The 12,034-nt window shown below is 38.2% G+C and overlaps 2 protein-coding genes across 4 annotated transcripts in view; both read left to right on the plus strand.

Annotated features, from left to right (window-relative positions):
- LOC129420488 (uncharacterized) overlaps nt 1-4,973 on the plus strand; it is a 31,210-nt gene extending 26,237 nt beyond the window's left edge. For all 3 annotated transcript variants that reach the window (XM_055175439.2, XM_055175440.2, XM_055175441.2), the window contains exons 7-13: nt 1,756-2,049; nt 2,320-2,370; nt 2,458-2,715; nt 3,102-3,452; nt 3,554-3,805; nt 3,915-4,169; nt 4,716-4,973. In XM_055175439.2, coding sequence (XP_055031414.2) covers nt 1,756-2,049; nt 2,320-2,370; nt 2,458-2,715; nt 3,102-3,452; nt 3,554-3,805; nt 3,915-4,169; nt 4,716-4,741 — 1,487 coding nt within the window. In that variant the 3' untranslated portion in view covers nt 4,742-4,973. The remainder of the gene's footprint in view (nt 1-1,755; nt 2,050-2,319; nt 2,371-2,457; nt 2,716-3,101; nt 3,453-3,553; nt 3,806-3,914; nt 4,170-4,715) is intronic.
- Nucleotides 4,974-5,119: 146 nt separating this feature from the next.
- LOC129420490 (uncharacterized) lies at nt 5,120-11,797 on the plus strand. The gene is made up of 6 exons (XM_073866546.1): nt 5,120-5,761; nt 6,205-10,383; nt 10,467-10,674; nt 10,954-11,042; nt 11,172-11,257; nt 11,369-11,797. Exons 1-6 carry the CDS (start codon nt 5,705-5,707, stop codon nt 11,430-11,432), a joined length of 4,683 nt encoding a protein of 1,560 aa, XP_073722647.1. The 5' UTR covers nt 5,120-5,704; the 3' UTR covers nt 11,433-11,797.
- The last annotated feature ends 237 nt before the right edge of the window (nt 11,798-12,034 follow it).

Raw genomic sequence — 12,034 nt, forward strand, 5'->3', positions numbered from 1 at the left:
GTTCGGGTCAATGAGATCTATATAAGTACAAACTCTCATACATGTGCATACATTTTTTTCAGATCTGTGCACCAATGTTTGATTTGCATAAGAGGGGGTGCTACAGAGCCCTCCTGCCACGCCTGTGTTTCAGCCTTTTTCAGGTACTAAGGACGGACGACTCTGACATCTGTGCCAAATTTCAAGAGATTTCAAGCATGCTAAGGAACCCAAAGTGGACGCCAAGGGCTTACATATGCCTGAAAATGAAAGTAAAGTTTGACGCGTTGCCATGGGAACAGCATTTTCGCAATTCAGCATCTACAATGTCTCGGCATCATGTTGACCACTTTTGGTGTCAATCGCATGAATTCCCTAGGAGGAGTATTTAAAAGAACATCGCATGCAGCTGTCAAAAAATCCACCTTTGTGACTGACACACTTCCTGGCGGCTGTTGATGGCGCTATGCCCGGGAGTCACAATAGGCACATTGATGCAATCGGAATCCTTGGCCGAACATACACACTGCGTGTCATCCCAATAAGACATTTTTGCTTTGGATATTAGACACTTTCTGTTTCTCTGAATTTGCCATAAATTTGTCGCCTCGCCATATCATCGCCATATCATCGAGATATCAAAATCCCTTTGCAATTTAGCAGGTCCAATGTCTCGACATCATGATCACCACGTTGGGTGTCAATCGTATGAATTCCCTAGGAGTATTTTAAAGTTTATCACTGATGGGCCCAACTTCCTGTTGGGCGGAGCTAATAGGTTTGATTGCGAAAGTTGTTCTGGTCGATGAGATCTATATACGTACCAACTTTCGTACATGTTTGCCCGATCTGTGCACCAATGTTTTTTTCCATTACAGGGGGCACTACATAGCCCTCCTGCCATGCTTGTGTTGCAGTCTTTGCCCGGTTGCAATGAAGGACAGCTCTGACATCTGTGCCAAATTTCAAGAGTTTTCGAGTATGTTAAGGCACCCAAAGTGCCCAAAAGTGTCCCAAAAAAAATCTAGCAAAAACAATAGGGCTTCGCACCAATATTTTTTTTTCTAAAATCTAGATTTTCTTAAGACAGTAGATATTTGTACCGAAAACAATACAAAAAATACTAAGTAATTTCTTTGCAGTGAATCTCTGTTTGTGGACAGAGAAATTTTCATATAGTTGTTGAAATGTTGTATGTTTGATTTGAATAAAAGTGTCTCTCAAATGCCTAAATACCAATAAATGTAAATGTTATTCGTGTGTAGATCCATCAACTTTTCCTAATGAAATGCATTGTTTCAGCACAGTTTTTATGTCACAAATGGGGACAAACGCACATAATAACAAGGTTCCAAAGCGTTACAAGGGTTGCGTTTTACACAAAGGATGTTACACAAGTTATGCAAATGATTAAAGGAACAGTATGTAAGAAATGTATATCAATGAATCATAAAATGGCCCTGATATGTCACTAGACATTAAGAAATCATTTTCATTTCAAATACTTATATCACTGACAACAGTGTTCTGGCCAGGATATTGTCGTTTAAAAAGTGGAGTTGCAGCCCTCAACTGATGTTTATGTTGTCATTTTGAGTATTGGCCACCAGTTGTGTGATTGCAGTACCTGTTTTAGCCACAAGTTTTGTGATTGCAATACCAGTTTTGTCCACAATCCTACATACTGTTCCTTTACCTTCCATAATCATAAACTAGCAGTCTGTCTCAATCTGAGTGTGTGTGTCTAATTCTCTCTCTCTCTAACCCTGTTGTCAGGTGTGAAAAAATGTTGTTCTTTCCGTTCGGCAGCCTACACGTCTCGCAGCTCTTGTGTGTCTGAGGCATCTGATAAAGGTCCTCTGCTGACCTCTACTGCTGCAGGATATTACAAACTCCACACTCAGCTGCCACTGCGCTCATCCTCTGCTTCAAACAAACAGCTCTTCTCCTCCCTCACCTTTATACCCAATCTGTCCATTCACAAGGGAGCAGTCTTTAAATGCCGGATCTCATATAAGGGCAAAGACAAGACTGTGGCAGAGAGAGTATCTGATAAGTTTACTATTCTAGGTCAGAGGGCTTGTTGAGGTCTAATCTATCACTTCATATTCAACTTAATTATATTATAATGAAATTATTTTTTATGAATATAAACGAAGCATACTTTATTACAAAGATAACTGTACTTTTCTTTAATATTTGTAACCCCTCACTATTCTTTCCAGTGTTTAACATTAGATTCTCGTTTACTGTATAAAATAAGTAAAAGTGGATTTTTTAATGATTAATTTTAAATGTAAATTTTTCATTGTTAAAGCTTCTATTGGCTTTTTTGTTTAGCACCCCCTGAAATTTCGGAGATCCAATTCTCAGAGCCGAATGAGGAACGAGGTATCATATAGAGATAATATACAATATTTTAGAACATATAAAAATGCATAATAATATGAGATTGGCATTAACAGATCCTATGCTCAGGTGTTGTGACGCTGACAGCCCAGGCCACTCACTTTCATCCAGACATCATCACTTTTCGCTGGTTCTGTGAAGGAGGGGAGCTTTGCCCAGTGTCTATCCCTCCAGCTCTGGCCGCGCCTCGGCCTGATGCCGAAGGTTTCTTTTCCGCAATGAGCCAGTGCAGGCTTCCCAAAGCAGAGCTGGAAAGAGGAGAGACCAGAGTGTGGGTTACCGTTCACCACATGGCCCTCAAGCTGCCCATCACACGGGAAACCAGAGGTGAGTAAACCAGTGGTATGCAATGTATCCACTGGTTGGAATAAAATGCAATGCACTCAACTTGATTTTTCTAGGTTAACAAAGAAAACCAAAATTACAAGATACTTTTTGTATTTTTGGTCATTATTTATATAGGATAAATTCATTCAAACATAAAATTAAATTACAACTGCTAACTAAAAATTGTCGGAGGTGAAATTGGATCCCACTCCTAAAAACGACCTCATGTCATGTGAAAACAATTTTGCTAACTATTTTCTGAAATGTTTGTTTCGTAATGTGTCCTAATTCATATAGATTTTTTTAAATATGCTAATACTGTATTCGGAGCATAGCATAATAAAGTTCAAGAATAGAATGTAAACACATTTATTTTTCCTCCCAAGGGTTCATTAAAAAACCTACGGTTTCAGAAATTACCTCCTCTCCTTCTCCATGCATTGAGGGGAGACCCCTAACACTTGCCTGTGAAATAACAGGTTTCTACCCACCTGAAATCTCTGTCAAATGGCTGCATGTAAAGGGGAATGTGGCTGAGGAGGGAGAGGAAAGCAAGGTGGAAATAAAGGAAGGAGATGAGCTTTGGGGCCCTTTACAAACTCTGCCCAGGACATTTCGGGCAAATGCATTCTTGAAGGAGGTGGATGAGACGATGAGGGGAGATGAAATCATCTGCAGAATATTGCACTGCTCACTTATGAAGCCAATCGAGAGAGTTTGGAGGAATACTCTTATTGGTAAACTGGCACACAAAAGACTAATCAATGTGTAAGTGTCAATCATAATCGTTTGCTGTAAAGATGTATTTTACACCTTAATTCTCTGTTTTGTCTCTCAGTTGCTCCCTCCATACCCTCTTCTTTGTCAGTACACCGGGGCAGTGATGGTGTCAGAATATTCTCCATCCTTCTTATTGGAGGAAACCCAAATGCTGAACTGCTCTGGGCTGCTGGTGGCAAAATGTTCTTTCAACTTTTGTCAAAAGAGAGAGAAAAAATAAACAGTGAGGGGAAACCAGAGCTTAGGAGTGTTTGTGCTGTGGTGAGATCCGTAGGACAAAAGGAAAGTTGCAGAGGTGGACACACTGATAGTAAGTTTATGCCATCAAACACCTGGTTTACTAGACAAACAGCTCTCATTGTGCACTATTTTTCTGATAACATGGGTTTATGATGGTATATGTTTGCCTTATTGTACAGAAATCAGGCCACCTGCTGCAGACCTGAATGCAGAATACAAAATAAAAGAATGTGTGGATGGACTGAGATCAGTAAAAAATGACCAAACGCCTGAGGAAAAGGAGTATATGGAAAAGAATGAACCAGACGAGGACACGGAAGTGGATCCATCTTGTATTAACAGAGTGAGTTTGACTGATAAGCGAGAGCATCTAAGAGTGACTGTGGAGATCAAACATCCTGCACTGAGCTTGCCTGCATACCTTACATGGACAGGTAACTGATGTCTTACAATTCAGTGTTGTTTTTGTACAAGATAGTTTGCATGTGCAATGCTTGTATAGTCAAATAAAACCACAATGGCATCCACCACACGAAATGACTAGCATTCATTCTTTTACATTATTTAAATAGTACTTTTTACACATTTGTTGATAGAGTTACATAAAATAAACCATCAAGTTATATTAGTGGCCTAGGACAGATTCATTGCACAAATGTGTGGCCCACCTTTATGGTGGCTGATTTAAGATGCAGATTTAATATTGGGTAATACAAATATTACAACATTAGCATTGGCAAGTCAAAGACTGATGTTGAATTTATGCTAATATGTGTCATTGTAAGTGCTACTGTGTAGCTTAGTGGTAGAGCATTGCATTAGCAGCACAAAGGTCATGGGTTTAAAAAAAGTATACCTTGTTATAAGTTGCGTCTGACAAAAGGCATAACTGTAAATGTTTAAATAAAAATAAAACATTTACATAACAGAAATGCATTTCTCAATTTCATTTTTGTATTTTTTTGTTTTTTGTTTTGCAGAGCCTGTAGATGACAGATTTTTCTAATGGATCATCAAACCGGCAACCTTTTTTTTTTTTTAGAAATGTACTCAGACCTGACGCCACATCTTTACTGGATACAACTTAAGTTGTTATATTTATTTATTTCATAAAATCTATATTTTCTTTTACTACTAATTACATAACGCACAACGAATAAAAACACTACCAAACACTACATATTTTAAAGCATATCTGTCATCAGGTATTGTAATTAAATAAACCATTTACAAAGCAAGCTATGATATGAGTTTTTTGTAATGCGTCCGTGAGAAAGAATATGAAGTAGCACTGTGACTATTTTTCATGAGTTGTGTCAAACCTCAACCACAACACTTATTTAAATAAGCACACATAGGCTCAATGCAACGTGTGTTCACGCACGCACGCGCGCGCACACACACTTTAATAAAATATCTAATATATTAAAAGTTTAGGTATGCCTAAAAAAAATCTAGTTAGTATTAAACATATCAAGATTAAATATTCATGTTCTTTACATTACGTTGGATGATTTTAGAAAATAATGTAAAAAACAATAAATCACAAAAAATGCATTTTTTTTTACAGACTGGGTGACAGATAGATGTTTTATATGTGGATGTTTTGATGCACAACCTGTAATTTAGAGAAGTGTTTGTCGAAATGATGTGGTTGAATGTCACAGGCCCTTTGACGCTGCATTTATCTTTCTCACCACAAACCAACTCAGTGCTTCTGCGCTTGCTTTGGCTTGTGTTATGATTCACACCATCGTCTTCCTTATTAAAACGGACATATGAACGACATGAACTAAACAAACATGAGCAGCATTACGCATTAAGGATATTAATGACTAAAATAGTTGTGCTTGCGTGGGTTAAAACGCCTAATCAATTGAGATGATTTAAAGAAAAAATCCGCGTGGTTCAGACATCGACGCCAAAACTTTAAAGGGTTTATTAGTTTGTCAACACTTTATCATCGGCAATGGACACTTCTGACGGCTCTGTAAACCGTATTGGTCGCACTATTTGGACAGTTTGGGTGAGTCATTTCTTTCAAATGTTATCCTTATGAGAATAAATGCGACCCTGTCTGTGAAAACCCAGCTAAAGTCTTTTTTTTTATTTGCTGTTTTGTACACAAAATCATCCTAAATAACGCATTATGTGACTATAAAAAATTGCTATCTTTAATACTGACTGTGTAAGATTAAAGGCAATGTGAAAACAATGAGGAAATTCAAACTTTGAAACTTAGTTGTATACTGATACTTAGCCTGGATTTCACAGACAGGGCATGAATGACAGTAAAATGCACATAAATTCGATAAATTATCCGAGTTTAATACGTTATATTTCGCCTTATATATATTTTTAATAGTCTATTTGATTTTTCTGGCTTTTAAAATAATAAGTGTTACAAGGACACAGGTATCTTATAGTTTATTGAGTAATTTAACCTTTTGAATTGTTTTGCTTATGTAGGGTTATCTGTCAGGGGCTGTTGCAAGATATCTTAGCCCGGAAGTCACTGATAATGGAAACCAAAGTGTTAATTCTAGAGCAGATACTGTCAACAGGAATACAGCAAAAAATACTGACAGGCCAGTAAAGGAGATTGATGCTGAGAAACATAAGGAAGAAACAAAATATAATCCAGCAGAGGCCAGATATCATGTTGCCACAGTTGAATGGGAAAAAACTGATGTGGTCCAGGAGGACAATAATGAACTCCGTGTTGATACCACAATTACAGAAAGTAACCATTGCAAAACCGATGACAAGCAAACAGATGAAGCAATAGCTTTAGATGTTCAGGTGAATTATGAAAATGAAGAAAAACAAACAAAAGATGAAGCACATATTGAAAAAGAAGTTGCTATATCCATCAAGAAGCATAGGGCAAAAATTGAGTTAGATAGTTGTGAACGTAAGCAAGAGCTAAAAGAAACTGAGGACACTGAACAGAAAGATGGAAAAGAAGATTTTGATCATTATAATGAAGATGATGGTGAAGAGGGTGTAATGAGGACAGAAGCTTTAGATGACACAGAAGTTACCAACCAATCTGTCCAAGATGTAGATCAGAAAACGCTGATGAGTAAGATGGAGTATGAAGAGACAGAAAACATCAGGATTGCAGAAGATGCCAGAGACCTTCTCGGGGAAAACGTAGTTAAATATGTATTTGATAAAGAAGAGCAAATCATTTATACGGATCAGGAGAAAACTGAGAGTGTTGAGGACAAAGAAACTGAGTCACTAGTGAAAGATGAAGGGCTGCCTTCCAGTCTGGGGAGTTTAACACAGGATGAGGAAGACCTTTTGAAGCCTCTTGAGAATAAAAGGCTCAGTTTATTGGACGAATACCCAAACATTTCAGAAAATGAGGGGGAACAGACACCAGAAAAACAAGTAATAGATGACATTTTTAAAAATGTGGTTGAGATACCTGGAACTAGTGCTACAAGTGAGCCGAATGAAAACATTGAAGAAGATGAACAACAAAAGTGTCTGGACGCTGGTGACTTGCCAACTACAGAAATTTTTGGTGAGAAGGAAGCCCATGAGCAGATGCTGGGAGAAATCCAAACACAATCTCTATTAGAGTCAGTAGAAACACCGTCAGGGGGTTCAAAAGAAATATTTGATGATAGCATTGCACACAATGACATAGGGCTGAAAACATCGGTACATGAAGCAGTAGATGAAATTTGTGATGCATCAGAGGACACCCTGCAGTCAGATTTATTAAAACAGGATTCTCCTGAAACAGAAAATCATTCAGACCTTACTGTCTGTGACCTCCCTCAAGAACCAAGTAACAGACCAGCGATCGGATTAGTGAATTCAGGGGATTTGGACCAAATTACTGCAGTCGCAACATCTTTAGGATCTTTTGAGGAGATGAAGGCCAACATAAGCGAGCTGCACATTCAACCAGAAGATCGGTTACAAAGCTCTGATATGACCCAATATGAACCCTTAAATGACACGTTTGTGAAAGCAACTGAGTTTGAAACTCCAATGTTATCCTTAGAAATTGGTGCAAAACCAATTCAGACACTTCAGGAAATGGCCAAGTGTTCTCTCAAGGAATGTGTTGAATTAAGAAGTGAGCAGATTGGTGAAACCATGAAAACAGAGACTGATTCAGAAGATAAAGGAGAAGTCTTGATGACAGGCAGTGAAGCAAACAATGAGATTCTTGAGCTGAACATAGAAAAAGAAGGCATACTGTCTCAAGCAACAATGGAAACTATCAGTGAATCACTAAATCAAGATAAATATGAATCTTCAGAGCATGACGTCAATCGAACAGAACTTGTAGAGGATTCACCAGATCCTGCAGAAGCAAAAACTGAATTATTGAAGTCAGAGGTTCTGGAGGAAACCCAATATTTGCAGGGGAAATCAGAGAGATACACTGAGAACATCAAGACAGAGGTCGGACTGTTAAGTGAAACAGACACCACAATTACAGAAAGTAACCATTGCAAAACCGATGACAAGCAAACAGATGAAGCGATAGATTTAGATGTTCAGGTGAATTATGAAAATGAAGAAAAACAAACAAAAGATGAAGCACATATTGAAAAAGAAGTTGCTATATCCATCAAGCATAGGGCAAATATTGAGTTAGATAGTTGTGAACGTAAGCAAGAGCTAAAAGAAACTGAGGACACTGAACAGAAAGATGGAAAAGAAGATTTTGATCATTATAATGAAGATGATGGTGAAGAGGGTGTAATGAGGACAGAAGCTTTAGATGACACAGAAGTTACCGACCAATCTGTCCAAGATGTAGATCAGAAAACGCTGATGAATAAGATGGAGTATGAAGAGACAGAAAACATCAGGATTGCAGAAGATGCCAGAGACCTTCTCGGGGAAAACGTAGTTAAATATGTATTTGATAAAGAAGAGCAAATCATTTATACGGATCAGGAGAAAACTGAGAGTGTTGAGGACAAAGAAACTGAGTCACTAGTGAAAGATGAAGGGCTGCCTTCCAGTCTGGGGAGTTTAACACAGGATGAGGAAGACCTTTTGAAGCCTCTTGAGAATAAAAGGCTCAGTTTATTGGATGAATACCCAAACATTTTAGAAAATGAGGGGATACAGACACCAGAAAGACAAGTAATAGATGACATTTCTAAAAATGTGGTTGAGATACCTGGAACTAGTGCTACAAGTGAGCCGGATGAAAACATTGAAGAAGATGAACAACAAAAGTGTCTGGACGCTGGTGAATTACCAACTACAAATGTTTTCGGTGAGAAGGAAGCCCATGAAATCCAAACACAATCTCTATTAGAGTCAGTAGAAACACCGTCAGGGGGTTCAAAAGAAATATTTGATGATAGCATTGCACACAATGAAATAGGGCTGAAAACATCTACATCTGTAAATGAAGTAGCAGATGAAATTTTTGATGCATCAGAGGACCCCCTGCAGTCAGATTTATTAAAACAGGATTCTCCTGAAACAGAAAATCATTCAGACCTTACTGTCTGTGACCTCCCTCAAGAACCAAGTAACAGACCAGCGATCGGATTAGTAAATTCAGGGGATTTGGACCAAATTACTGCAGTCGCAACATCTTTAGGATCTTTTGAGGAGATGAAGGCCAACATAAGCGAGCTGCACATTCCAGCAGAAGATCATTCACAAAGCTCTGATATGACCCAATATGAACCCTTAAATGAAACGTTTGTGAAAGCAGCTGAGTTTGAAACTCCAATGTTATCCTTAGAAATTGGTGCAAAACAAATTCAGACACTTCAGGAAATGGCCAAGTGTTCTCTTATTGAATGTGTTGAATTAAGAAGTGAGCAGATTGGTGAAACCATGAAAACAGAGACTGATTCAGAAGATAAAGGAGAAGTCTTGATGACAGGCAGTGAAGCAGACAATGAGATTCTTGAGCTGAACATAGAAAAAGAAGGCATACTGTCTCAAGCAACAATGGAAACTATCAGTGAATCACTAAATCAAGATACATGTGAAGCTTCAGAGCGTGACGTCAATCGAACAGAACTTGTAGAGGATTCACCAGATCCTGCAGAAGCAAAAACTGAATTATTGAAGTCAGAGGTTCTGGAGGAAACCCAATATTTGCAGGGGAAATCAGAGAGATACACAGAGAACATCAAGACAGAGGTCGGACTGTTAAGTGAAACACATTCATTGGATACCACTGTAGAGGACGTAGAAAAAATAATAAATCAAGTTATGAAAGAACTGATAGAGACAGAAAATAAATGCATACAAGAAACACCTTGTGATGCAGAATTTCAAAAGCCAGCAGAATGTTTGCCAGCAGGTGCCTTATTGTTGGAGGGAGAAAAGGAAATGTTAGGAGATGCAGATCAGAGTTTGGTACAAATGAAGGTGGAAACGGTGATTTGTGAAACCGTCGAGATGCAAAAGGATGAGCATGATGTTTTCTGTCCAGAATTTGAACCAGCTGATGCAGGTTGTGAGCAGAAAGAAAGGGATACAGTTGGAGAAACACCATTCTCTTGTCATGATGAAAAAATTGAAACTGATCAACCGGGGCTGAAAACATTTGATAACACGAGCAAAGATCTTCCAGAGGTTAAAACGGAAGAAGAAGAATCCCTGGTAGACGGGTCAGCAACTGTTGATTTAGATATACAGGTAATGTTAAACATTTTATTGAGTAAATAAGGATGCATCTTAAAATGACCTCTTTGAGTAACAGCACGTTTTTCCATTCACAGCAAACATCTTTGGACTTTAGTGTTCAGAAGTCTAGAATTGCTCTGAAGAATCCCCTAACTCGACCACCAAAAGACCCCAGAAAGCTCATAAACAAGACCTCAACAGAACCGTCTCTTCAAAAGCCTCCACCATGTGGCCTGTTAAAGGCGGGTCATGGAGTTGGCGTTTCTATACAAAGTAAAGGGGTCATTGGAATTAAACTCCCAGGTAAATTTAGATCAGGACATTGCAGCTCCGCGAGGGTATAAATTATTGTATTATAGTATAATTTAATTCACATTTATTTGTATAGCACCTTTCACAGTTACACTGTCGCAAAGCAGCTTTACATGAGGACACAATGTAAAACACACAAAAAACCCAAATCAGAAAATGTAAAAATCAGTAAACAGTTTACAGTTGTAGTCCCACCATAGCAATATTAATGCAAACTATAATTCAAAATATGCTTAAACATATTAGCTAATCTCTTTTATTGTTCAAAAGTGATTGGTGAGCTGCCCAAACTGAGAAAAACAGAGTTTGGCCAGAAAGTAAGAGAAGAGGGAAAGGCAGAGAGCAGACTACAGGTGGAGGTACAGTATATAGACAAACCGTTTTTGAGTGTAAATGAACACATGGCAGTGTTGATGCATAATCTACAATACAGATTCATCTCTATATTATTCTTGTGATTTACATCATTTACGTTTTTCTTTACTTAGTCAAAATCAGTTGCACAAACAGAAAATTCTGTCAAACAAGAGCAAGCTTCACTTAAACCCAAATGGACACCCCCAAAGCATCCTGGGTAAGGCTTATAATATAAGTTATATTTACATTAACATGTATATTTCAGCTTTTACTGTGACTATTTGATGTAAATATTTATTTATTTTTGTCTATGTTTTGTTTTGTGCAGTATGGGCAGTCCTTTGATGATGGCAGAACTCAAAAGCAAACTCAAAGCACCTGTAAAGAAGTAATGCGTGTCATCATGTAATTATATTTGGATGCAGAGATGCACTTTTCATCTGTTTAATATTTGTTGTTTTTTTTTTCTTACTAAGGCACTTTGTGTACTGTTTTATATTTTGAGAAGTTGTGCTATTGCAGAAGTCTTACGCCTGAGCTTAGTTACACCATTTGGGTTACACAACATTTTATTTAACTTCTTCAATTTGATTAGAATCTTTTTTGTTCTCTCAGTAAAGAAGTGTGAAGTTGTGACTTTCTATTTCATGTGTGGGTAATCTTAATATAATGCAGTTGAAGTAAGGAAATATGAAGTATGACGATGTACATATTTATATATCTATATCAATAAAGAATTTATCATTTTTCATTACAAGACTCGTCTCTGTTACTACATGAACAATTGTGATAAGCCATCTCTATGACCGCTAGAGGCGACGGAGAGCCACGAGCGGATATGTGTGTATTTCAGTCCGCCGCTAGAGGGCAGCAGAGAGCCGCTGTCGGTCATGTATGGTGGGCTGCCGCTAGAAGGCAGCAGAGAGCCGCTGTCGGTCATGTATGGTGGGCTGCCGCTAGAGGGCAGCAGAGAGCCGCTGTCGGTCATGTATGG

The sequence above is a fragment of the Misgurnus anguillicaudatus genome, chromosome 4, assembly GCF_027580225.2.
Source record: "Misgurnus anguillicaudatus chromosome 4, ASM2758022v2, whole genome shotgun sequence".
NCBI lineage: Eukaryota > Metazoa > Chordata > Actinopteri > Cypriniformes > Cobitidae > Misgurnus > Misgurnus anguillicaudatus.

Excerpts from the sequence above, each read along its gene's own strand:
- LOC129420490 (XM_073866546.1), top strand. The coding sequence starts at position 5,705 with ATGGACACTTCTGACGGCTCTGTAAACCGTATTGGTCGCACTATTTGG. Across the intron at positions 5,762-6,204 it reads GCACTATTTGGACAGTTTGG|GGTTATCTGTCAGGGGCTGT; the intron begins GTGAGTCATTTC and ends TTGCTTATGTAG. Across the intron at positions 10,384-10,466 it reads CTGTTGATTTAGATATACAG|CAAACATCTTTGGACTTTAG; the intron begins GTAATGTTAAAC and ends TTCCATTCACAG.